Raw genomic sequence first — 27,001 nt, forward strand, 5'->3', positions numbered from 1 at the left:
AAATAGTCATGTATATGCCAGATGGGTGGTAGTTAGTTTGTTTTGTTGACGAGTTAGTATATTTGGGTCGATTGGAATGAAATGGTAGGCAACTAGGCATTTTGTACGTTCGCCAAATCATGACTAATAAAAAAGTAAAAAACAATGCAAATGTTTGTTGCACAGCCAACTGTTCCTGATTGCGTGGGAAATGTGTGTTTGAAAATTAATTTTATTCCATGCTCCATTATTATTATTATTTTTTTTGAGTCAGAACACGAGGTGTCCCGAGCATGCACTAATTGTAGGAGTCACATTTATGTTCGTAATATACTCAGATTAATTCATGTTCACACCGAGCCGACCCAATAAAGAGACAAAGTGTTAACCATATTAGTTTTCCATACAAGAGGAGGTTCAAATTCCTGACCACTGTCTCCATTCTAATTTGTCATTTAGCTACCTAATGCATTAATACATGCATTCGTGTCTAATAAATAATAGTAAATATAGTATTCATTTATTCCGTATGGCATTATTATTATTATTTTTTTAAGTAACAACAATAATCTATTGGCTTAAGTGGTTAGTAGTGACATCGTACTCTTTAACTTTTGTCAAGAACTAATGTCTCATTGTGGCATTTTTTAAAAAGTTTATTTAAGGTCTTTATATCATATTATTTGTTTAATTTATGACCAATGTATTTAAATTTGCTCAATTATATTTAATTCACATACTTCAAAGGCGAATTAAAAAAATTAAAAATGAAAGTTAACATAGTAAAATAAGACAAATGAATCTATATATGATCCTCTGAAGTGTAATATTGTAATAGTTCTACCTATAGTCCTCAACTACCAAAAAGATATCTTCATATTCTTTGGGAAATCTTTTTTTTTTTTTTTTTTTTTTTTTTTTGCAAATTAACTTTGGTGCTCCATTACATTTCCAGTTAACTTGGAGCATGGACAAAAAAGTAATTTTCAATTTTGTCACAAATTGTTTTTGGTAATGTTTATTTTAATTTCTTCATGCCAATGACCTTGTGGTCTAATAGCATGAAGTGACTATCCAAATGAGATGTCATGAGTTTGAGCCTTAGTCAGAACGGTATTGACTCTTTGTGCTTCAATAGGTTGAGAAAGTTGTAACAAAGTCAATAGTATTAAAAAAAATTAATTTTTTTCGTATTCCTCCGCCCATAATTCCTTTGATGGTGTTCTCCTATTTTGTAGTCCAGTCAATTATGAAACAACATCGTTTTGGTTACACATTAAGTTTTTAGCAACGACATCGTTTTGGTTACATCATTAAGTTTTTAGCTAAAGCTAAACATTCTATATATCAAGCCATCGATGTCGATTTGCTTTCTTGGACTAATGCTATTTTGAAATTATTGTTGTAGGAACATGCTCACAACTAGACATGTTATATATCTTATTTTGTTGTTTTCATTGTCATGTTGTTTTAGACAATGTATTTTGAGTTTTATGTTTTTTATGAATGCAAAATCTTTCTTTAAAATCCAACCTATTTCTTCCTCAATTCCTTGTCCCTCCAATTCTTCTATAATTTTCTATTATTGAGTTTGAATTATTAATTTACAATTTCTCAACTTCATTACAAATTGGGAATTGGTATCATAATCTTTTTTTTTTTTTTTTTTCTTTTTAATCTCAAACCTTTAAATCTAACCATGGTAAATACATGGGAGCTTGAAAATTAGGTGCAATCTCTGAAAGGAAGAGTGAATAATCTTTCAAAAGATAATGTTAAACAATGAATACAAACATGTCTAACCTCAGCCTGAGTCCACTTACCAGCCTCAATTGCATATATACATACCAATTGTCAGATCAAGCGCTTATTACTATGCCAAAAGTTATAACTAATAGCGAATACACAACTTTATTTTCTTATAATAATTGTATAATAACAATTAATATCACGTTTCAATGACAAGATGCTAGACTCAATTCACTATTAAATCTTGTGTTCCTACCCTCCTGCATTCCAAATTCTCTACTTTTGTGGTAAGAATTATAAAAGCAATTTCATTATAAATACGATTTAAGTAAATAAAAATAATAAAATTACAACAATGCAGAAAACTTCCCACGACCCTATCCCAATAACTTCCACGTTCCTCATCAAAACCTCTCTCCTTCTTATATTATTCCCAGGCCATATATAGCTTTTGCTGCTGAAAACTATAATATTAATCTTCACTTGATAATAATAAAAAGCAGCAATTAAGAAGGCAATCAAACATCATGTGTTCTAATTTCTTGCTGTTTTATTGCTCTCTCGTTGTCCTTCTAGCCGTCACCACTCCGACAACCGCCGCTGAGGAATTCCAGGTCGGTGGCGCTGTGGGCTGGCGCCGCCCGGACCTTAACCACACTCAAATCTACGATCAGTGGGCTTCCCACCGGATATTTCACGTCGGAGATTCATTACGTAAGTTCGTCTATATTTTCCGGCCATGCATGCATGCAACCTTTCTTTGCACTCTCCCTATAAACTTAGCATTCTTTTAGATGGCTCTGATACCAAATCGAATCATATGTTTTGTTTCAATTAAAAGTCTAAACTGATAGAAAATGGTTCTGAAACTAAATTGAAACATGTGTTCCATCTAAAAAAGATTAAACTGATAATTGGATCGCACATTTATGTTTATATGCTCGATCAACATTCATTGTCTTTTATTTCCTACATACGTTGTTGAGTTATGTGTTAGGTTTCGAGTACAAGAATGATACAGTGGTGGAGGTGGACAAATGGGCGTACTACCACTGCGACACAAGCCACCCAATCTCCGCCGTCTCCAGCGACGGCAACACCACCGTAAATCTGGACAAAGCCGGCCCTTTCTTCTTCGTCAGCGGCGATTACGAGCATTGCAAGGATGGGCAGCGTTTACACCTGGACGTTTTCCCGTTGCATGATCAAGATGCCATTCCAACGCCGCCGCAGCATTCAAACTCCGATGATCCAACTCCATTTATTCCGATCAAATTCTTCTCGCTACTGTTATTGGCTTTCAACGCTGCTTTCCTCCAGTAGTAGACTCCTTGGGATCGAGATGCTTTACATTACACTATTGCTGTTTTCTCTACCTTGATTGTTAAGGATATATATATGGTTTTAATTGTTTTGCTTATTCATCTATCCTAAATATATATTATGGTGATACTTTATTTTCTTGAGTGTACGTATTTGTTATTAATGAGTCCAAAGTTGAAACAAACATTCTGAGAAAATTAGATGTTAACATAAAATTGACAGAAGCGTTATGATAGTGAGATTACATATATAGAATTGCCAAATTGATTGGACATACATATAACGTCACACTAAGTAAATTATATCAAAATGGAGCAGTAAGGGGTTCTTTAACCTTAGACTGGTCGACATCTGGGGATTCCAAAATTTCCGTACTGCACAAACATTGCCCGATTGTCTTCTCAGTAACAACGTCGGCGGCACTGTCTTCTTGCTTCTTGTTGTCTACTCCGTTGGTTTCCGGCACAACCAATACAGTCTCCGTCGGTTTTAGCCCCTATCAGTTTAGCTTAGTGGTCTGTTACACTTTTGGAACAAAAACTAAAGGAAAAAAAAAAAAGAGAATTATATTATATATATGTAATATATAAACCTGAATAAAGATAGTGGAAGCTTGTTGGGGTTGGTTGTTCTGAACAATGTCGACGGCAACTTCTCGAGCGAGGTGGAGCTGACCTTGGTTTAAGGTTCTGGGTTCGGTCTCAATGGAGCAGCAAAAGTTGGCCATTTTGGGATCGGAATTAACGTACGGCTGAAGATCGAACTGGGAATTGAAGGGCAGAAGGAAATAATAATAATAATAATGCATGAGAAGATGTGGCCAAGAAACGAGGAACAGAAAGCGAAAACAAAGTTAGTTTGTGGTGCATTGGCATCCCGTGAAGCTAAACTCATCGTCACGGGGCCGTTCTACGTAGGTTGGATCTCATCTGTTGCCTATTGGTCGTTGAATTGAGGCCAGTAAAGCTGTTGGGGTCTTTAAAATGATGTGTCTGCAATTAATATATTATTATATGTGTTTTTGGTTACTATATTATGTGTCGATAATTAATTGAAGATATATAATATGCTAACTATGTACACACAGTGCACATAACGGTAACTACAAAAACGTAATTAATATATTAAGAGGCAGGGACGGAGTCAGAATATTATTTGAGTGGGGGCGGAGTTTTAATGATGATAGAAATGCCAATTACAAAGTATCAAACAATACGTCATAATAAGGTTAAAATACACAATACATTATAAATTACAATAGAATGTTTTTGATAGATTACACGATAGTTAGAGCCAGAGCCAAAAATATACTTGAGTGAGGTGCAAATATGAAATATTTATGACAAAATATTAAGCATAACCAATTAGATAAAATAATTTGAATAACACTATATTCATAAATACTTTTTAATTTTAATTTTTTTTTGTTAAATCAACTTTAAGTTTTTCTAAATAATTCAAATACAATAAAGTATAATATAAGCTTGTATACTACATTAATTAAATGAAAATATAAGGGAAGTTGTTAATGAGATTTGAACTTATATGACCATATATGTACTTTTTAATAACAAATTTAGAATCAACCAACTAAACTACTCAAACTATTCATATTTAGAACATAGATTTTATATATCATTTAATACTATATATGTATATACATACATCTACATCTATCTACATCTACAAATTTAATAAGAGCGAATAATGTTAGGCCCTTAACTGGAACAAAAAAAATGTCGGTACTAATTGTTTCTTAAAATGAATGTTCATATTATTTTGATTTTAGTATCTTTTAATGATTTTCCTTATTTACCCTCTATTATATTATTTTCTTCCCTTAAATAACCCTAAATTCCGTTAGTTTAAACTTTAGTAACGAATATTCCGTTAACTATTTATTATTCTTAACATACTCTTAATTTATATAAGGTCTTAGGTTCGAACCTCATCCCAAGTATAGTTGGCATAATTGTTAAACATATATTATGAATATGTTAAAATGTATTAAAAAATATATATATAATATAAAATTTAACATAAACTTTGGTCAAATAATTAGATCGACTAAATACATAGCATTCAACCAGGACTATGTGGTCCAATGGTATCCGGGTTGGATTTCCATTTGGAAGGTTATGAGTTCGAGCCTCAGTGGAGGCGTTATTAGCTCTTTGTGTTTTGTGTTTCAGTAGGTTGAGAAAGTATATGAACAGATACTACAATGTAATAGAGCTAGTAGCATTCAAAAAAAAAAATAAAATACATAGCATTCAAAGTTGAGTATCAAAGATTATAAATCAGTAACTACTTTAAAATTATTTGATTTGCTTGAATTTTTATTTAAAAAAAAAAAAGAAATTTAGGGTTTTTTTTTTTTTTTTTTTTTTTTTTTTTTTTTTTTTTTGTTTACTTAACATTCTTCTGATTATTTAGAACAAAACTTAATATTTCAATTATGCTTTTGCATTATTAGAATGATTTAGGTTATTATGGTATTAATATTTTTTGTATTTTTTTATAATGGTACAATTGTACATTACTTGACAAACATTATACTATTATTTTTTATCAGACAAAATTATTCTTACATCATTGTCAGACCTGCACGGCCTTTAGTAACGGAATATTCCGTTAACTATTTATTATTCTTAATATACTCTTAATTTATATAAGGTCTTAGGTTCGAACCTCATCCCAAGTATAGTCGGCATAATTGTTAAATATATATTATGAATATGTTAAAATGTATTAAAAAATATATATATATATATATATATATATATATATATATATATATATATATATATATATATATATATATATATATATATAATATAAAATTTAACATAAACTTTGGTCAAATAATTAGATCGACTAAATACATAGCATTCAAAGTTGAGTATCAAAGATTATAAATCAGGAACTACTTTAAAATTATTTGATTTGCTTGAATTTTTATTTAAAAAAAAAAAAAGAAATTTAGGTTTTTTTTTTTTTTTTTTTTTTTTTTTTGGTTTACTTAACATTCTTCTGATTATTTAGAACAAAACTTAATATTTCAATTATGCTTTTGCATTATTGGAATGATTTAGGTCATTATGGTATTAATATTTTTTGTATTTTTTTATAATGGTACAATTGTACATTACTTGACAAACATTATACTATTATTTTTTTATCAGACAGAATTGTTCTTACATCATTGTCAGACTTGCACGGCCAACTACAAAGTTGTTGATCATAAATACAATTACACATGGACTCTAAAACGGTAGGATCATTTTTCAAATAATTGACAATGTTAACATCCTACTAGCTCCAATTGAACAAGTTTACACATCAAAATTTTATCAATGCATGAAAACTTGTAAAGAAATTTGTAACTTAATTTTTACTATATCATTATATTAATATCTATTGTAACCATATATTTTGAATTATTTACTATCATCCTCTATTGACAGCAATTGTAGCAATTGTCATGGACAAACTCTCAAAACAATTTGTCTAAACAAGGAATGGAAATTAAAAAAAAAATCATTGATTCCATTATTGTTGAAGAAAAGTATGTACGACACTTTATTACTCTTATTAATTAAATAAATTAGTAGCTACAACAAAAAATAATACATATGCATTTAATTAATTTAGAATTAGATGTCTATAATGCTTTATTTATTAAAAAAAATTATTCATTATAAAAAAACTTTAAAAAAATATAATTTCATTAGTTATATTATATTTATTTTCTACAATTCAAAGATTCCTTATTTTCAAATTTATTAATTTATTATATTCACTACATTGTTCATTGTTTTATATTTTACATTATCTTGTAATTAAATATCAAAGTTATAATACAAAACATGTTATAAATAAATAAATATATATATATATATATATATATATAGATTTACATTCAAGTAAAAACACATCTTAAAATACAAACCTGTGGACAATTTGACGCCGTTGGATGGTGGTATTGGACGGTCCTGATTTTTTCCTCCTACGCGCTGTGTGCATGTAAGTATGTTAATGTGTGCACGAGCTTTGATGGATGGTTGTGATTTTTCTTCCTACGCGTTGTGTGCATGTAAGTATGATAATGTGTGCACGTGCTAATCCCAGAAATTATTGGCAGTGCGCCTTGTGTGCATGTAAGTATGTTAATGTGTGCACGAGCTCAAGTTTGTATTTTAAGGAGTGTTTGTATTTTAAGGGAGTTTGTATTTGAATGCAACCCTATATATATATATATATATATATATATATATATATATATATATATATATATATACTTATTTATTTATTTATTTACCAAGTATTTTATACAAATATAATAAATATTAATATTTTGTTCAATACTTTCACATGATAACTTACGACACACATCTCACAACACATGAAACATCTAGGGAAAAAACTACCACTACTAAATATCAATAGGTGTTTGTACACTAAAGAGTTCATATTACAAATCTAAAGCTTCCTACACCATAATCTCATTGCATGATGAATCCCTCTATGCTGCTACCACTTACCAGTAACCTAATTGCACATGACACACTACCAATAAAAAAAAGAACATGTATTGAAGATGAAAACAATAACAATGCTACCCAAGAGAGAATTAAGAAGAATTAGAAAAATTTAAACCAAAAGTAGTATTTATTTAGACTATCGTTTTAAGACTAAGTATTTAAACTAGCGTTATTACAAAGTTGCAAACATTTATTTTAGTGATAATTATAATCAATCTTTCATATATTACCTTGCATTTATATACTTTAAATTACCGATTTAAATAAACAAATTCAACATTTATTTAGCTATGCACGAACATCTTCTATATAATATTGCATTGATATACTTTGAAATATTTATTTAAAAATAATTATTGGACATTATCTCATAAAAAAACTACTACATATATATAAAGGGGTGGGGTGGAGGGAATGGGGACAACTGCCCCCACTTACCCCATAGTAACTCCGTCCATGTTAAAAATATATTATATATCTATAATTAACATATTATGTACCTTTAATTTATTTACAGATCACATAATTTATTAATTACAATCTTCATTGAATGCTTGAATGAACTGTGGAATTAAGTAGGCTTCGTTAGTATTGTCTGGCCCAATTTCAATCTCCATGAACTACTTCAATGCATGGCATATATAATGGTACTAGTTTTATATACGCATTGTGTGGTTGTTATAGTGTGGACCATGGTTCACGGAGCTTCGTAGACTATGGTTCAAACACGACGTTATTTTTCTAAGTAAAAAAATGATAGTCGTTACTTTTTAACAGATTTCATATTTTTTGTGTGTTTATAACAAAGTGAAATTATAGTGTATCTAAAATAAAATTGTCTTGCATATTGTGTTTATATTATCAAATGAAACCGTAATTGGATTGAAATGATATTTTAGTTGTATTAAAATGAAAATTCATTATGTATAAAATGAAACAGAATAACATTGTTCACATATTGAATGTATATTGTCAAATAGAACTGTAGTTGAATAGAAATGATATTTTAATTTTGCTGAAATAGAACTACAATATGTATAAAAAGAAACTGAATAATATGTCTCACATATTGAGTGTATATTATTAGATGAAACTTTAGTGATATCGAAATGATATTGTAGTTGTGTTGTAATGAAACACTGCTGGAAATCATCAGATTTCCGACCACCCAAAAGTGGTCGGAAACAGCCTAAATTGGGTCGGAAACCGTGTTTCCGACCACTTTTCCGACCAAAATGGGGATCCGGAAAAAGGCCCGTCGCTAATTCCGACCACAATAGAGAGTGGTCGGAAACAACGAGCACATTTTTTTAATCGTCGGAAACAAACGACGGGTTTGATACTTGGACGGATCCATATTTCCGACCACCATGTGGTCGGAAATTCCACGATCGGGCGGTCGGAAATTTGGAACCAAGATTTCGTTCGTTCCAGATTTCCGACCCATGGTGGTCGGAAACTAATAAATAAATAAATAAATAAATAAATAAATAAATATATATATATATATATATATATATATATATATATATATATATATATATATATATATATATATATATATTTTTTTTTTTTTTGTAATTTACAATTTCTATTGCTACTTTTCCTACAAATTATACACTGCTTTACCAATTTTAAAACTAGTAATTTCATAACACAAATATTATACATTTCAATATCAAATTTAATTATACATAATGTTGTAATTCTAATATCCACCATCATTCAAAATGTGCTAATACAATCAAAATATTTCCTAAATCACAAAAAAGTTAGAAGCTTGGATCTATTGCTGAAGATCATCTAACCCATCACAAAAAAAAAAAGTTAGAATCTTGGATCTATTGCTCAAGATCATCTAACCCATCACCAAAAAAAAAAAGTTAGAATGTTGGATCTATTGCTCAAGATCATCTAATCCAACACCACTATTTTCATGGCTAACGGCGGGATTAGTAGACTGAAAAGAAGGTTGATTTGCACCACGAATTGCAGCAAATTCCGCTTCTAACCATGCCATTTTTTCCTTCATTTGCTTGTTCTCTTCTTTTAGTTCCTTGATTTGATCCTCATAAACTGCATGTGCCAATGATTGTCCGGATTTTGAATTCTTTTGCGTCACAGCCTCAGGGAAGTAGCGCGGTGTATCTGATCCAAATCCATAAACAGATCCTCTTTTCTTGAGGCCACCGGCTGCCAAGAACCATGCATTTGACTCTCCAAGCTCAGGTTGAGTTTGTTATTTTTGAATTGCAGCCTCCTATATTTAACAATTTTTACCAAACACAATCATTTTATCATCTCAAAATCTAATAAATGTTATGACAATCATGTATTAATTACAATGAAAATGATATTTTGAGTTCTGGTTTGTGAAACCAGAACTCAAATAATTTTTTGAGTTCTGGTTTCACAAACCAGCACTCAAAATGATGTTTTGAGTTCTGGTATGTGAAACCAGAACTCAAAATAATTTTTTTGAGTTCTGGTTTCACAAACCAGAACTCAATATGATGTTTTGAGTTCTGGTATGTGAAACCAGAACTCAAAATAATTTTTTTGAGTTCTGGTTTCACAAACCAGAACTCAAAATGATGTTTCTGCTCTAATATAATCTGCATGTTCCATCCTCTAACATGTCTAAACTAAGCATACTTTTAATTAGTTCTCAAGTCCGTATAGTTTCTGCTCTAATATAATCTGCATTCTAAATATCAGGATATGAGGTATTCTTACTACTATATTTGGATGTTGGCACAAGTATATTATGGAATATACTTTTTAAAACAAGTAAAACTGCTTTACTAGGCCTACACTTTTAATTCTAGGAAAAGTTTTAGTATCTTACATTTACATGATCAGCCTTTTTGCAAACAAACTCATTTGTCTTTTTGCGTTTGTGAGTTGCTTGGAACAACACTGCATGAGAGGGCTCTTCTCCAGACTTTTCTTTCTATCCAAGACAATAAACCAAATATTAATGTTGTTGTTTAACTATAAATTGTATTTAAATAGTAGTAAATGACTTACTATTCTTCTCCTATGCTCAGAAATGGAGATTGAACCTGCAGTGTGCAGTGATGGTCCCAATCCCCCGCAATCTGAATTTCTATTTCTTTTGTTCTTCGCAGCAGTCTTCTTAAACTCCTCTGTATTCCAAATGCTGCGGTATTGGGCCAAAACCTGATCATTCATCCAATTTGGTAGTGCATGGCCTCTTGCCAAATTGATGCGAACATGCCCCAACGTGTCAGATAATCTTCTAGCAGCCTTTTTGTGGAATATACTCTGAATTACTGCCTCATCTTCTGGATTCCACTTATACTTTTTCTTTGATAAGATTAAAAAAAATCAAATTATAATTAGTAAATGTATAAAGTAATAGTTATAGCATCTGGAGCATAAAGTAGGTATAAAGTAATTAGTAAAGGTATAAATTATCAAATGTATATATTAGTAGTTCCCTATGGTAATTATAAAGTAATTTACTAATAGCAGTTATAAAATAAGTTACCCTGAATTCATTAAACCATACGTCCTTCATATATGTAGGAGCATCATTGTATGATTTTATAGCATCTGGAAATATTTTAGTTACATAATCGATAACTTTATTCGCACGCCATGGCTCAAACCTATAACAAATTATAAATGTTAGAGATAAATGTTAAACACATTATAATTATTATAGTTATCAATATAAGACTTACAAATTATTCCCAATGGGGCGTACTATGGGCCTGTTGCTTGGTGAAGTTGGAGGTGATGGAACACCATTTGGTAAGGCTGATATAGTTTGCTCCGAATCACTATTTCAGCTGGACTGTGGGAGAGTATTTGATGGTGGACTTTCAGAGTTAGATATTGGTGGTTGGGACATCAACGTTGTACTATTTTGCCTTGCACGTTGAGACATTTTCTGCTTAAAATTCAAAGAAAGTAGTGTAAAATGCCATTTCTAAATTTTGTGTTTGTAAATGATCATTTTGAGTTCTGATTTGTGAAACCAAAACTCAAAATGATCTTTTGAGTTCTGGTTTGTGAAACCAGAACTCAAAATAATTTTTTGAGTTCTGGTTTCACAAACCAGAACTCAAAATGATGTTTTGAGTTCTGGTATGTGAAACCAGAACTCAAAATAATTTTTTGAGTTCTGGTTTCACATATCAGAACTCAAAATGATCTTTTGAGTTCTGATTTGTGAAACCAGAACTCAAAATGATCCTTTGCTCTGCAGACTCTCAAATTATCTACACATCTGCAGTTTTTTTGAGATTACAGATGAGCATCCAGCCTGCAATTTACTTCAGCTCCATTCAACAGCACCTGCAAAGAAAGGCTTCTTTCCTGCACTAAAGTGCAGATCTGCCAACAACATCTGCACAGCATATCAGCTCAAAGCCTCATCTATGCTGCCAGTACCCAAACAAAGTGTAAACACTCAGAGACTGCCCAGAGTAGCAGCCCATCATTGGGTTGGTTACACATAATACATTCTCAAGTCCCCATAAATTATACAACAAAGCACAAACCAGAAATTTAGAACATAATCTATATTCACATAGTTTCTTCCATTAACCTTCAATACAAAACAATTTCATCCAGAAATTTCAATTTTAAAGGAATGAATAGAATGCTTACAGTTTTTTTCCCGTGAAGTTAATCTTGCTTAGTCTACTGCATTGTTTTCCCTAGGAGTGAGGACACATGACAAGTCATTTAGGGATGGTCAAATGGAAGCTTGATAAGCAACAACAACACCAAGAACATGAGGACCTAAATTCGAACAAGAAATAGAATTAAAAATCAGCAATTTAGAACATAATCTATATTCAAAAATTTAGAATAGAAATTTCACAAACCAGAAATTTTGAGTTCTGGTTTCACATAGTTTCTTCCATTAACCTTCAATACAAAACAATTTCATCCAGAAATTTCAATTTTAGAGGAATGAAAAGAATGCTTACAGCTTTTTTTAGGGATGGTCCAATGAAGCTTGATAAGCAGCAACAACATCAAGAACATAAGGACCTAAATTCGAACAAGAAATATAATATTTCAGAATCCATTAAAAAAAACCCTAAATTCGATTAGGGACTGTGTTACTCAAACATTGAATTAGAAAGTACCTGGGGTTTCAGAATACGAGATTAGGGACTGTCGACTGCCATTGTTGTGCTACTGCCGGTGCTGGAGGTGTGAAGGAGGAAGTAGGCGGTGAAGGAGGAAGTGGGCCGTGTGAAGGAGGAAGTACGCGTGAAGTGGGAGAGAGAAGATGGAGAAGTGAAGTGGTGGAGGGAGAGGGAAATCTAAGTAGTGGAGGGAGAGATCAGACTTAATGAAATTTTCCAAAATTTTAGATTTCCGCCATTTTTATTTTTTTTTTGGGCTAATTCTTTTTTTTTTTTTACAATTACTTAAATTTTTCTTAAACACTAATTAAAATTAAAGTAAACATTAAAATAATTTAAATTTCAACTCTAAATTAAAAATCACCCTCATCATTCTCTGATTCCTCATTATCATCTTCATCACCAATATCTCCACTATCATCTTCATCAGAATCATCACTGTCATCTTCTTCAATTTCTTCAGTATCTTCTTCTTCTGAATCTTCAATTTGGACACCTTGGTTGGACCATTGATTTCCGATGTGAGGTAATTCCACTTCATTCATTTGTAATGGTTCGTGCACTAACTCTTGCACGTCATCTTGAATACTTTGATCACCCCCATATGTAGGCAACGATATGTTATCTTGTTGATATGTGTAACTAGAGCTATAGGCACTATCAATAGTTCCTCTTGGGCGTACATTCAAGACTACCCACCAATTTATTTTCTCCCGTATACCCCGTGGGTATGGAATATAACACACCTGACATGCGCTTTGTGCAATGATAAAAGGATCATATTTCCTATATCGTTTATTGCAATGCACCTCAGCGATACCATATTCAGAATTGAATATTGATCCAATATTGGGTGTTGGGTCAAACCACTCACACTTGAAGAGAACAACCTTTTTTATTGGAACATTGGGGTACTCAACCTCAACAACCTCTTGCAATTTGCCAAAAAAATTTGATTCAAATTGTGTTAAACCTGTTCCCTTGATTGACACTCCGTAGTTAGCAGTCGACTTTCTACGGCAATATTCTTCAGTCTGAAACTTAAAACCATTAACGACATACCCAGTGTATGTGTTAACCTCCATTATCGGCCCAGATGCCAAATCAATGAGTGATTGGTTACACACATTGTTCGTTGGACAATATACCTAATAATAAATACAAAGAAAATGTCACATAACAAAAAAATATAGATAATAATGAATCAAAAATGACAAAGTGAATTAACTTCTTACATATTCTTTAAACCAATGTGCAAAATTTCTTTCAACTTCATTGTCTACATCTTCATCAGTACAACCAGGATTGTAACGTCGTAAACCATTTTCATACATCCTAGAATACTGATATTAGATATATATATATATATATATATATATATATATATATATATATATATATATATATATACACACACACACATTTGAAATCAAAATGGGAAAAAGTGGAGTACACATACCTTAAAATCGGTTGAACCTCCTCACAATTCAGTAACACATATTGATGAGCGGTGAAACGTTCTTCTACACTCAAATATCTTGTCTTTCTCCTGCCCATCGACCGACCAGGTCGATTGAATATTGACAAAGTAACTGGCAAGTTCTGATCAATGCCGCCATCATTTAGGTTCCGACCTATCCTTGTTCTTCTACTTTGCACATCATCTTCAAAATAAAATGATGCAAAGTGTGTTGCCTCTTCAAGCATATATGCATCGGCAATTGAACCTTCAACATATCTCTTATTTTTCATTTTGGACTTCAAGTGATTGAGGAAGCGTTCAAATGGATACATCCAACGATATTGTACTGGGCCACCTAAACGTGCTTCATAGGGAAGATGGACAGGCAAGTGTTCCATGCAATCAAACAGTGCTGGAGGGAAAAATCGTTCTAACTTACACAATGTTAAAACAATTGAGTTTTCCATTTCCTGTATTTTGTCTACACGTAGGGATGTAGAGCAAAGATTTCTGAAAAACGCACTTAACTCAGTCAAAGGCTTCCAGTGACAGCTTGGTAAAAACATGAAGGCTACAGGCATAAGAAACTGCATAAAAATATGACAATCATGACTTTTCATCCCTATTAATTTAGAAGATGTGGAATCAACACATGTAGCCAAATTCGAAGAAAACCCATCAGGTAACTTCAAAGTTCGTAACCACTCATAGACAGCTAATTGATTAGTACGATTCAAACTGTAGCTTGCCTTGGGCATAAGATAACGTCCATTCTTTTCCACCAACTCAAGTTCGGGCCTATTACACACGTCCTTCATATCGAGACGTGCATTAGGCGTGTCTTTATTTTTAGCTGTGCCTTTGACATCCATAACTGTGTGAAAAATGTTATCAAACACATTTTTCTCTATATGCATCACATCAAGATTGTGACGTAACAAATTATCCTTCCAATAAGGCAAATCCCAAAATATGCTTTTTTTTTTTCCAGTTGTGTGCTTGTCCAAACCCCTCAATGCGACCAATTGGACCATCAATAATCCTTGGGATATTTTCCAAACTATGAAACAACTCATCTCCTGTCCAAATTGGTTGAGGTCTTGATTTCTCAGCTCGTTGTTTGACGAAGGTATCTCGATTCTTCCTCCAGGAGTGATTCATTGGAAGGAATTGACGATGACAATCAAACCAACATGTTTTATGACCATTCTTCAGATAAAATGATTTAGAATAATGAAGACAATAAGGACATGCTAGTTTTCCGGCTGTCTGTCATCCAGATAACATACCGTATGCAGGAAAGTCATTGATGGTCCACATTAACGCAGCGCGCATCATAAAATTTTGTTTAAGTGATGCATCATAAGTTAAGACACCTGTTTCCCATAACAATTGAAGTTCATCAATTAAAGGCTGAAGATAGACATCAATATTGGTCTTTGGATTCTTCGGTCCAGGAATAATACAGGTTAAGAATGTGTATGGTGTAGTCATACACATTGAAGGTGGGAGATTATACGGAACAACCATAACAGGCCAACAAGAGTACGGCTTTGCATTGAAACCAAAAGGAGTAAATCCATCAGAACATAAGCACAGTCTTACATTTCGGGGATCTACTGAGAAATCAGGGAACCTTCTATCAAAGTGCTTCCATGCTTCACCATCAGAGGGATGACACATAATACCAGGTTCGCGACGATTTTCATAATGCCATCGCATGTGTGAAGCAGAGCTATGTGATGCATACAAACGTTGCAATCGAGGAATGAGAGGAAGGTAATGCATTCTTTTGCGAGGCACCTCTTTTGCACGAGTAGATCCAGATGGGCAAGGTTTAAATCTTGTCTCACCACAAAACTTACAGTGCTTGTCATTTATTTCAGACTTATAGTACAACATACAATTGTTTACACAACAATCAATCTTCTCATGTCCAAGACCAAGCTTTGTAAGTAACTTTTTTGCATCATAATACCTGGTAGGTACTCGATTATCGGGACCCATCAAATGGTTAATATACTGAAATATCTGATCCATTGCTAGCTGTGGTATATTAAAAGTTGTCTTGATATTCATCATCCTCAATGTATATGCCAGCTCTGTTTCTTCATTAACATTCATTGATAAAGGTTGTCTCGCAGCATCTAACAATTCGTAGAAGTTTTTTGCACTACTATGTGGTTCTTCATCTTGGTCATTTTCGACATTTAATGGAAAAAAATGATGGACCAGATGCATCAAAAACCATTTGTTCATATTGGTTATTTTCACTAGGGCCCTCATTCATGTGTGGTTGTATTGAAGGTGGAAGCTCACCGTAACATGTCCAAATCCAATAATTTGGTTCAAAACCCTTCCTATATAAATGAACACGAACATCATCTGCAGACAAGTGTACTCTATTCTTACACTTACTACATGGGCACCTAATCTTCATTGAAGCCTTGTATACAGGAAGTGTGCTTGCATAATTTACAAATTCCTCAACACCCAATAAGAACTCATCTGTGTACCCCCTTTTTCCGGGTAACAATCGATTATACATCCATTTCCGATGTTCAGGTATATTAGCCATGTAAAACAACTGTAAAAACATATATACAGTGCAAACACAAATATAAAAGTATTAAAAATAATACTAATATTTTAAATAATCATATACACTCATACTAATAATTAGACACATATAAAATGTCATTTGTAAAAAGTACAAATATATAAATAATTATAAACATACTCACATATACATATATGCACACTATACATTCTTCAATCATATTAAAATAAATAATCTAAATAAGTATTCACAAAAATATATTTAAAAAATCAAACTAGATCTAAGGAAAAAAAAATCATACTAGTTAATAGACACACATATAAAATGTAATTTTAAAAATGTACAAATATACAAATAATTATAAACATATTCACATAAATACACATATACATATATGCACACTATACATTCTTCAATCATATTAAAATAAATAATTTAAATAAGTATCCACAAAAATATATTTAAAAAATTAAACTAGATCTAAAAAAATTCACACTAGTAAATAGACACACACATATAAAATGTAATTTTTAAAAAGTAAAAATACACAAATAATTATAAACATATTCACATACACACATATACATTCTTCAATCATATTAAAATAAATAATCTAAATAAGTATTCACAAAAATATATTAAAAAAATTGAACTAGATCTAAAAAAAAGTCTTAATAAATAGTAGATTTAAGAATGTAAACACATACCTTAACTTGATATGATGTAGTACAACTTGCTTTTAGCACTATTATGCATGAATTATTGAAAGAAAACCTGCAAAGAAGAAAAAAAGCAGTAGAAGGGGGTAAAAAACAGAGAAAATAGGTCTGGAAATACGCAGTGGAAGCATTTATATATAAAGGTATTTCCGACCACCATTAATTGTCGTCGGAAAAAATATATTTAAAATTCAAACCGCCGACAGTTTCCGACCACTGTTACCATGTGGTCGGAACTTCCGACCACCTACTAATAATGGTCGGAAATTCCGACCCCGTTCCGACCCCCTTACCCATTCGCCGGAAAATTGCAAAAAAATGATTTTTCCGACCACTTTTTGTGGTGGTCGGAAAAGTGGTCGGAAATACGATGATTTCCAGCAGTGAAACTACAGTGTATATAAAATGAAATTAAATAACAGTTTCCACAATAGAACTATAGTTGAGTAGAAATAATACTTTAGTTTTGCTGAAATAGAACTACATTATGTATAAAAAGAAACCGAAGAATTAACATGTCTCACATATTAGCTTTACTCTGGTGTATTTGTAGATTCCCGTTGGTGCCAAGTTCAGGTGCGGCAGCGCCTTCCCATGCGGTCAATGCGGCCGCACCAATAGTTATACAAATATACACCATCATATCTATTCAGGAAATGCACAGCAAAAAACATGCACAAATTAGGTACGTATCACAAAAAACGCACCATTAGGTATGAATAAAAACACCACACAGTGTTCAGAAATACACCATTAGGAGTGAAGATCAGAGTTATATGGTGTATTTTTTTTGGGTGTATTGTGTATTTTTTTGATGTATTTGTGCATTTCATTGTTGTGTTTTTTTTCTAACACTATTTGTGCCTTTTGTTAACACTGTTGGTGTGTTTTGTCAAGCGGCCGCTATAAATGACCACTATAATTACCATAACACCTCCCCCCCCCCCCCCCCAAACTTAATAAACACGATTTGGACTTTCCAAAATTCAGAAGCTACAGCCACGGTTAGATTAAGCTAATTGGACGACAAGGATAATGCCGCACCACCGCACCTAACAGCATGACCGCATATGAGCATTAATATATATATATATATATATATATATATATATATATATATATATATATATATATATATATATGCATGCTTTGTTACCCTTAAAAATATCACCCCCTCCCCCGAGAACAACTATGCCTGATAAAAAAAAATAATAGTTCAATATTTATAAAATATTTCATAATTTATAATTGTACAATTGTAGAAATATAGACAAAAATTATAATTTCATAATGTCCTAAATCATTCCTAATAATGCAAAAGTATAATGAAATATTGATAAAAATTCATGTTAAATTTTTGAAAGATTGGTTTTATATACAAGAGGGGTTTAAACTTCTGATCTCTCTCAAAGGATAAGAGTGCACAACCACTCACGACAATGAAGCTAGTTGTGCAAATCAATAAGTTAAGAATTATAAATAGTTAACGGAATATTTCGTTACTAAAGTTTATATGACAGAGTGCATAAGTATTTAAGAAAAGTAAATGATATAATAGAGGGTAAAGTAAGAAAAAAAGACTAAAATCAAAATAATATGAACCATTCATTTCATCAAATAATTGGATGGATGGACATTTTTTAATTCCCGTTATAGGCCTAACTTTATTGCTCTTATTAGTAGAGTATATATCAAATTACTTATTTAAGTAATTTGATTCTATTCAAATTCGGTTATGTCTCGTGACATGTTATAATACTAATTGTTGAATTAAATACTTACTATTACGTCAAAAATAATATCTCATAGTAAATATAAAACTTTATTTTATTGTACTTACCTATCAAATGACATCATATTTCAATAATAAAATATTAAACACGACCCTTTCAATCTTCACCCAACAATAAAGTCAAAATTGAATTGAAGTATATTAATACTCAATTTGAGAGTCTTTATTCCTCGATCCAGAAAACAAATGTAAGAGACTTTATCATTTTTATTTGGTGGATTGGATTAGATAGCTAGCCCAATTCCATTAACTCTCATGACCAAACAACCCAATGTGTGAAAGGATTTGATGGATGAAACTTACAAACTTATGGTTCACAAAATAAATTTTGAAAAAAAAAATATAATTATCTTATTCCATTGAAAATAGAATAGACAAAGAATACGATAAGTATTATATTCTATTTGTTTGGTTTGTAAAATAAAAAATAAAAAATCAAGAATTGTATTTCAATAGAAGGTTTTATATAAGGATTTATCTAGGGATGGCAACGGGGCGGGGCGGGGCGGGGCGGGGAGTATACTCCCCGTCCCCGTCCCCGCGATCCCGTTCCCATCCCCGTCCCCGTCCCCATCCCCGGCGGGGAATTGAAAATATTCCCCATCCCCATTCCTACGGGGAATTAGCCGGGGACAGAGATTCCCCATTCCCCCGTCAACTCCTAGTCAAAATGTTAAATTTTTAATTTTTGTTAATAAAAAATTTAAAATCTAAGTCTTAGTTTCAAAACTAAAATACTAACTCTACAAATAAATAAATAAATAAAATACTAACAATATACTATTTATATTTATATATGCAATGAAGTATATACAGTAGCAATACTGCAACTTATATAAACATAACAACATTAACTATATATATATATATATATATATATATATATATATATATATGTATATATATATTATTCGGGGACGGGGCGGGGCGGGGAGGGGTATCCCCGTCCCCTACGGGGAATTACACATATTCCTCGTCCCTGTCCCCGATCCCCAAAAATTTTCCCCATTCCCGTCTTTTTCGGGATGGAGATCGGAGATCCCCGTCGGGGACGGGGCACATTGTCATCCCTAGATTTATCTAACAATTGAATGATGAAATATACTTATTTAATGAATTAAAACATAATATTAACGAATGCCATATATTAGTGGTTCGTACGTGGGTCATAATACTATTCCAATGTTTAGATCGATTAACCACTAGTTACCAAAACATCATGTATCCGATTGATCCTAATTTGAATAACCTAATTAATAATGTATATGTTGGATGCAGAAATATCACCATAATGTGAAAGAAAATTAGCACCAAACCATTTCCATTAAGCAAACCCAAATTAGCCACACAGTCACAAGTCTCAACCTTATGGGCCCCCACACCCCGACATGACAGAGCATTTGGGAGGAAAAAAAATAGATCATAGATGTACTCGATGGGGGTATAATTCTCACTAATTAAGTATTCAAATTTTATTGAATAGCTAATTTAATAACTTAAACGCCCTCTTAAAGTAGTCTATTGACTAGTTAAACCAGCTAAACTTAGTCAATAACCAAAATTGACTTACATGTTACCAAATAGGGCCAAATAAATATGAAAAGTCATGACACTTAATTTTTTTTTTTAATATTGGTACTTATTTTGATACCAAATATTATTATTTGTATCTTTTTTTTTTTTTTTTTTTCTGGGTATACCCCGGGTTTCCACCTTCGGACACAATGATTAATCCTCTCGTTGAATTGTAGCCATCTCTTTTGGGTGACACAGCTGGCCTGGTATATCTTATTATTAACACATAATATAATCGATTAATTGACATATGACCGATTAATAAATATGAAAAGTCATGACGCTTAACTCTTTTTCATGTTACAGCCACTCCTGTGGTAAGATCAAGTATGTTGGGCGTAGGTCAGTGAAAGACTAAGTCCAACACTAAGTGGTTAGGGGATTGTTGGGCTGAGGCCTGACACACATTGCTTCTCGTAAATGTGACAGTATAAGAAAATAAAGTTGCGTTTTCGCTATTAACTATAACTTTTGGTGTAGTGATTAGTGGTTGATTAAACCTTCAACAAGAGTGTTTTTGACATAATGGATGGTAAGGGTTTGATTCTAGGAGAGCATATTGTTGAACTCTTCAAGCTAGGACTCTGTTCAAACTTGGGTAATTTACTTGTTGACACTATTTCATAGTAAAGATTAGGTAGCGTGTGAGGAAAGGGGGGGATTAAGCGCAGCTGGGGACAAGAATAATTGCAGTGTTACTAAATAACGTGGAAAGATCCTCCCAAGACATGAAAGTATTAAGCCAACCCCCATATACTCAGACCACCCTTTCCTTACATATATATATATATATTTTATATACATATATAAACACAGTACAGTCCAGTCATGTATGTCACTTACTGCATGTGCTCCTCCACATGCATGTCACCTGCACGTGATGGTTTCTGCTATTCCATTATTTTAACCCTAATCTTACTTAATCAATCCTACCTTATTTCTGCTAGGATTTCATGAGTTTTATTTTACATCTATCTATCTTTCCATCTGATCTCCATTTCGATATGTATACATATCACAGAGATAAGAGAAAAGGGCCAATAAACACAAACACATGATCTGGCCCCTACATCTTGCTGGAGGGTTCTGTGTTGGTGTACATACATTGTACTTTGAAGTACACTGTTTTTTTTTTTTTTTTTTTTTTTTTTTTTTTTTTTTTAATTTATGCTTGAGTCGTCGGCGGATGGACTGAAATAGATCAGATAGAATATATATATATATATATATATATATATATATATATATATATATATATATATATATACATTTTTTTTCCTGATACACAAAGTTTCAATTTAGACTAGACTAATCTTATGGTCAGTTTGGAAAGTAGTAAAATGACTTGTAGAAAATGTTTTTCGAATTTGCAGTGTTTGGATGCAATAGGAAAATTCAGTCAATTGAAAACATTTTCCGTTTACAGGAGAAAATGAAGCCATTTTGGTAGGAAAATATTTTCTGAAATATGACTCATTTTTGAAATCATTTTTCTTGGACCCTTAAAATCCAAAATCCCGCCCAATAATAATTTGGAGAGGTGAATTGCCTATACACTCTATATACAAGGAGTTTTCATCACCTCTAATCAATCGATGTCTTCTAATAACTCTAGGTTTTAGATAGTAGAATTAAATATTGTTAAAGTAAAACTTTAGAGTGATCAATTAAATTAACTGAGTTGGCGTTGCGGGTCATCAGATAGAAAGTTAGCTACAGTTGAGAGAGTGCAGAGATAGGATATATAATATATGGTGTGCAGAGTGCAGGGCATATGATGGAGCATATATGTATGCATGCATGGAGGATATGATAGATGGATAGAGATTGACATAAGACAAACACAGCTAGCTAAATGCTTGTCCCATTGGTCGTACCATGGGCACGACCCAACCTGCGAACAAGGTTAAGGATCGTACGTATATATATGCATACCACCATGTTCTTCAATTATCTCTGTGCATTAATTCCCTCAATTTCTCCTACAACTGTAGCACTTAATTACGTGCCTACCTACAAGGTCATTGCCGGGTGGCACAGACCCATATGCTCTAATTTGGTAGGGTTGTATTACGACAAAAGTCAAAAGTTATAACCATTATTAAATGTACAATTTTATTTCTTTATGTTAAATGTTATAGTTAATAGTGAAGATACAGTTTTATTTTGTATATTTATCTAGCGAAGTGATAAGTTACGTTTCGATAGTAGGATGTTAGATTTGAGTTTCTGAACCACAATATAATTATTGATTTGGAGGTGTCTCAATTAAGTTTCATGCGGAGCAACTTTTTTAAAAGCATTACTCAAGATTTCAATAGTTAATTTAGGTAGCTAGCACCATGGCACACGGTTCTTTAGTTTTAAACTAAAGAATTATTATATATGTACTCAAAAATGAAGAATATAAATCTATGATTTTTAACATTTTTTTTCTTTTAAATTAGGATATAAAACAATAAAAATACAATAATAAATATAATGAGATTGAATACCCATAATGAATATGAAATATGCACATGTATCCATAAATGTACAGTATGTAGATTAAATTTGTGATTATTTTACTAGTATCTCTTTTTAACTAATATATATGGTAGAATTTATAACCATTGGTTGTAGCGTAAGTGCGTAACTAATCCCTAGGTTTTTTTTTTTTTTTTCACAAAGTGTCATGAGTATGCCCTAACGGACTAATTGACAAAGTGCAGGCCAGATTATTTAGTTATTTATTTTTTTATATGAAAGGGGGTTCAAATTCCGACCTCCGATCTCTTAAGGAACAAAAGTGCACGGTCACCCATGCCAACCAAATTGATTTTTGTATTAAAATTTTAAGAATTAATAATGCACTAACAGTATTAACATTATACATTTTGGTACTCACCGATTTTTTATTTTTTATTTTTTTAAAAAAACTGGTACTCACCGATAAACCTTATGTTTATGGAAAACAAGACTTAATTCTAATTTGTAAGTATAATAATATAAAGATACCGTGCCAACTACTATATTGTCCGATGATAATTTTATTACCATTCTAAATAAATAGTCATAGAATCAAACCTCGATAGTGGAGTATTGATTCTTTTGACTATATATAAACACTATTATTGTTTTTTCTTCTTTTTATTTTTTTGGTTGAAATTAATGGAGGGGAAACCTTGAGACAAAAACACCTATACAAAATCAGTAGTCATCACTTAGCTCCAGAAACTAGCTCCAACCTAAAACTCAATCATTCTTCCAAAGGTTGAACCCCAACCCTAAGGGCCCCCCACACCCCGATGGTAAACCTTTTGCCCACTGCGCACAAGGAACCCCCCACATTGCCGCTGATGAGACTCAATTCCAGGTTATTCTTCTAAACTTTCACCTTTATGGCCAGTTGAGCTGCCCATGCGAGTACCTAAAACTCAATCATTATTCTATGGATCATGGTCCATGAATAAAAGATATATTTTTTATGTACTGAATGTACATTATTTTATATATTATCAAATAATATAAATTTAGTACCTAAATAATATATATATATATATATATTTAATATATTAAAAATATATCTTTTTAATTACGATCCATAGAAAAATATGCCCGAAAATTGTACTTCAACCAGTTAATAATTCTTTTGAAATATTTATAATTGTTTACAATGTAGTATATGTTCTATACTTTCTCACACAATTTCAGCTCAAAGAAATTAAGTTCCCATCATCCAAGTTTGAACTTATGATCATTTATTTAACTGGGTAACTGGGATGCCATCAGATAATTGGTAAAAAAAAAAAGTGGAAAAAGAAGGTAAAAGAAAGAGAGTAGATATAGTTTTAATAGCGTATGGACCAAGTTGTAGACATGCATAGTTGATTCCGGGAGCAATCCATGTGCAAATTCCTCATCTTTCAAATTTCAAGACATGCCCAGTGCCCACCCTCCACCTCCGTGCATGGCCCATGCCCGATCGATGCTGCTTATTGCACTACCTCTACCTGCAACAACCCATCCTTCTTCTTTAAGTTGCATTTCGATCTATCATATCATTGCTTAACCCCACCACCTTATTGCCATTTTCACCTCTTTACTTTGTCAACAAGCGAATCAATTCCATTTCAGCTTTTCTCGTCTTCAATTCATGATTAATTACTAACAACCATAAGAGTACAATTGACAAAAGAGAAGAGAGTTGCTGAAATTTAGGTAGATAGATTGACGATGATGAGCAGATAGATCAGACACAAACTTTTTAATACTTTTATCTAAAGAAATGGTTTAATTCTGATGAACAAAAGCATTGCGCAATTCAAAATTCAAGTGACTTTTTTTTTTTTTTTTGGTTGGTTTCCCTCCTCGATAATTCAAATAAATCTAAGTCCGGTTCAATGGGGGAAAAAGGGTTGTTTAAAGGTAAAGGTGAAAACTAATGTTGCTGGGCAGACTAGATGATGTGCCTGAAATCAGGACAACCACTTTCTAGATGATGATGATGATGAAGCAAGTAATCTTCAGCACCGTTGGATATACCGAAAATCGAGGCTTGACTGATCAATGATTGATGCTGCTGTTGCTGCAGCTGGTGGTGTTGTCTCCGGAGATCCTTTTGCCGCCGGAGCTCCAGGACTTTCCGGTGGGAGTTGGAATGCCTATTTGACTCGAAAGTGGGGCTCGCCGCGGGTCGATACTCCGCCACGAGCCGACCCGACTTGTACCGGACCCCACAGGCATTGCAGAGTGTCTTCGGCCCCAACGGACCTGTACGCCACTGCGGAGTCTTTTCAGAAGCACAGTGCAGGCACTTCCTGCCTGGAGTTTCGCTGTTTTCTCTCCTTTTGCACGCCGCCGTTTTCGTCGCTCGGGGAATTGCGGTTGAGCAATTGCTGTCGGAGGATGACGTGGCAGGGGAGGAGAGGTGGAGGAGGCGGGAGGACCAGTCGCAAGGCGCAGTTCGGGAGCGTTTGCTTCGTGCTTTGCCGGGAACAGATACGTCGGAACGGAATGCCGGAGGTGAAACCTCGTCTTTGGGGGCAATATTGGTCACGGAGGAAAGAGTATCCGTTATGTTACTGGCGGCGGCCGCGGCGGCGGTGGAGGCAGTTTTAGTGGCGGAAATGAGGTGAAGGTTTTGAAGCTCGTCGCTTGAGAATGAGTCTTCAACGATGTTTGACAGCCATTCCAGCTCCGCCAAATCTTCATACTGTACACATACCAAACAAAAAAATAGATGAAATTTATTACCATTTCATCATCTCCAGGAAAATTTCTGAAGTAAAACCGGAGAATTTCCATATCAAGCATGAATTTCTAACGAATGTGTGAAATTTAAATCGTGTAATAATTAGACAAAATTGAGCGCGGAAATCGCGGCTATGAATAACAAAACAAACAAACAATACACACCGGAACGCAAATTTCGGACGGCGGAGGGAAAGGAGCGTCGGTGAAGCTGCGGCAACCAAGGTTACCGTTAAAATTACCGCCGCCGCCGGAGATAGAGGAGTTACAGCTGTCGACGCCGGTGACGGTGGAGGAGTCACCAGTAACACTGTCGAAGAAAGTGTCTGCCATGACCTCGTCCTCCACGGAGAAATTAAGCAGGTCATCAACAGGGAAATTATTGCTGTTATTCTCCATAGCCGCCGCCTTTCCTTCCAGCACATAACGGCTTTCCGAGGAGAATTCTGCCTCTCCGGCCGGCAGCAGATAACCGCCGTCGATGAACAATCCTCGCGCAGCCATTGCAGAAAAATGTGTCAGAAATAAGGAGAATGGAAAGGTGCTGTTTGGTTTCGGAGTGAGCGCTCTACCTGCAACTCTGCAAGTTATAATTCAATGAGGGTAAAGAAGGGCAATGCTCATATTAAGTAAAATATTATTATAATACTTTTTTTTTCTAATATTAAAAAAAAAAAAAAGGAATAATGAATACTGAATTTATTTAAACTTTAAAGAGTAATGTATAAAATGTCTTACTCTTACCTGAAACGTGTAATATTTTTCTGTATATTTTAACTAAACATATTTACGTTAGTAGTCTCCCACAATACTTATTCTTATGTAAAAAATATACATTTTATTTAGTAATGTTAAATTAAATAACACAAAAATATGTAGAAAGATAAAATTATCATTTTATACCACGTTTAAGGACATAGTACATTACAGCTAA

The 27,001-nt window shown here is 33.0% G+C and overlaps 5 protein-coding genes across 5 annotated transcripts; 1 reads left to right on the forward strand and 4 right to left on the reverse strand.

Annotated features, from left to right (window-relative positions):
- The first annotated feature begins 2,255 nt into the window (after positions 1–2,255).
- LOC109190337 (stellacyanin) lies at positions 2,256–3,076 on the forward strand. The gene is made up of 2 exons (XM_019340804.1): positions 2,256–2,442; positions 2,726–3,076. The coding sequence occupies exons 1-2, from the start codon at positions 2,256–2,258 to the stop codon at positions 3,049–3,051; spliced, it is 513 nt and encodes a 170-aa protein (XP_019196349.1). The 3' UTR covers positions 3,052–3,076.
- Positions 3,077–3,243: 167 nt separating this feature from the next.
- LOC109190400 lies at positions 3,244–3,852 on the reverse strand. The gene is made up of 2 exons (XM_019340868.1): positions 3,644–3,852; positions 3,244–3,547 (listed from the first exon to the last, which is right to left on the reverse strand). Exons 1-2 carry the CDS (start codon positions 3,776–3,778, stop codon positions 3,356–3,358), a joined length of 327 nt encoding a protein of 108 aa, XP_019196413.1. The 5' UTR covers positions 3,779–3,852; the 3' UTR covers positions 3,244–3,355.
- A 5,945-nt stretch (positions 3,853–9,797) lies between these two features.
- LOC109190338 lies at positions 9,798–11,139 on the reverse strand. The gene is made up of 4 exons (XM_019340805.1): positions 11,110–11,139; positions 10,626–10,925; positions 10,444–10,548; positions 9,798–9,855 (listed from the first exon to the last, which is right to left on the reverse strand). Exons 1-4 carry the CDS (start codon positions 11,137–11,139, stop codon positions 9,835–9,837), a joined length of 456 nt encoding a protein of 151 aa, XP_019196350.1. The 3' UTR covers positions 9,798–9,834.
- A 1,941-nt stretch (positions 11,140–13,080) lies between these two features.
- On the reverse strand, positions 13,081–14,205 carry LOC109190339. Its single transcript, XM_019340806.1, has 3 exons — positions 14,187–14,205; positions 13,963–14,062; positions 13,081–13,875 (listed from the first exon to the last, which is right to left on the reverse strand). Exons 2-3 carry the CDS (start codon positions 14,059–14,061, stop codon positions 13,081–13,083), a joined length of 894 nt encoding a protein of 297 aa, XP_019196351.1. The 5' UTR covers position 14,062; positions 14,187–14,205.
- Positions 14,206–25,068: 10,863 nt separating this feature from the next.
- Positions 25,069–26,664, reverse strand: LOC109190255 (GATA transcription factor 9-like). The gene is made up of 2 exons (XM_019340729.1): positions 26,233–26,664; positions 25,069–26,029 (listed from the first exon to the last, which is right to left on the reverse strand). The coding sequence occupies exons 1-2, from the start codon at positions 26,569–26,571 to the stop codon at positions 25,274–25,276; spliced, it is 1,095 nt and encodes a 364-aa protein (XP_019196274.1). The 5' UTR covers positions 26,572–26,664; the 3' UTR covers positions 25,069–25,273.
- Positions 26,665–27,001: the final 337 nt, after the last annotated feature.

This window comes from Ipomoea nil, unplaced genomic scaffold (assembly GCF_001879475.1).
Source record: "Ipomoea nil cultivar Tokyo-kokei standard unplaced genomic scaffold, Asagao_1.1 scaffold1576, whole genome shotgun sequence".
In the NCBI taxonomy this organism is placed as follows: Eukaryota; Viridiplantae; Streptophyta; class Magnoliopsida; order Solanales; family Convolvulaceae; genus Ipomoea; species Ipomoea nil.

Bases quoted from the DNA above. Each gene is read 5' to 3' on its own strand.
- LOC109190255 (XM_019340729.1), bottom strand. From the start codon at position 26,571: ATGGCTGCGCGAGGATTGTTCATCGACGGCGGTTATCTGCTGCCGGCC. The intron at 26,030-26,232 runs GTGTGTATTGTT...GTATGTGTACAG, and splicing joins CGTCCGAAATTTGCGTTCCG to TATGAAGATTTGGCGGAGCT.
- LOC109190400 (XM_019340868.1), bottom strand. From the start codon at position 3,778: ATGGCCAACTTTTGCTGCTCCATTGAGACCGAACCCAGAACCTTAAAC. The intron at 3,548-3,643 runs GTTTATATATTA...CTAAACTGATAG, and splicing joins CTTCCACTATCTTTATTCAG to GGGCTAAAACCGACGGAGAC.
- LOC109190338 (XM_019340805.1), bottom strand. From the start codon at position 11,139: ATGAAGGACGTATGGTTTAATGAATTCAGG. The intron at 10,549-10,625 runs GTAAGTCATTTA...TGTCTTGGATAG, and splicing joins CTGAGCATAGGAGAAGAATA to AAAGAAAAGTCTGGAGAAGA. The intron at 9,856-10,443 runs GTAAGATACTAA...TGTTAAATATAG, and splicing joins AAAAGGCTGATCATGTAAAT to GAGGCTGCAATTCAAAAATA.
- LOC109190339 (XM_019340806.1), bottom strand. From the start codon at position 14,061: ATGTATGAAAATGGTTTACGACGTTACAATCCTGGTTGTACTGATGAA. The intron at 13,876-13,962 runs GTAAGAAGTTAA...ATTTATTATTAG, and splicing joins CACATTGGTTTAAAGAATAT to GTATATTGTCCAACGAACAA.
- LOC109190337 (XM_019340804.1), top strand. From the start codon at position 2,256: ATGTGTTCTAATTTCTTGCTGTTTTATTGCTCTCTCGTTGTCCTTCTA. The intron at 2,443-2,725 runs GTAAGTTCGTCT...GTTATGTGTTAG, and splicing joins TCACGTCGGAGATTCATTAC to GTTTCGAGTACAAGAATGAT.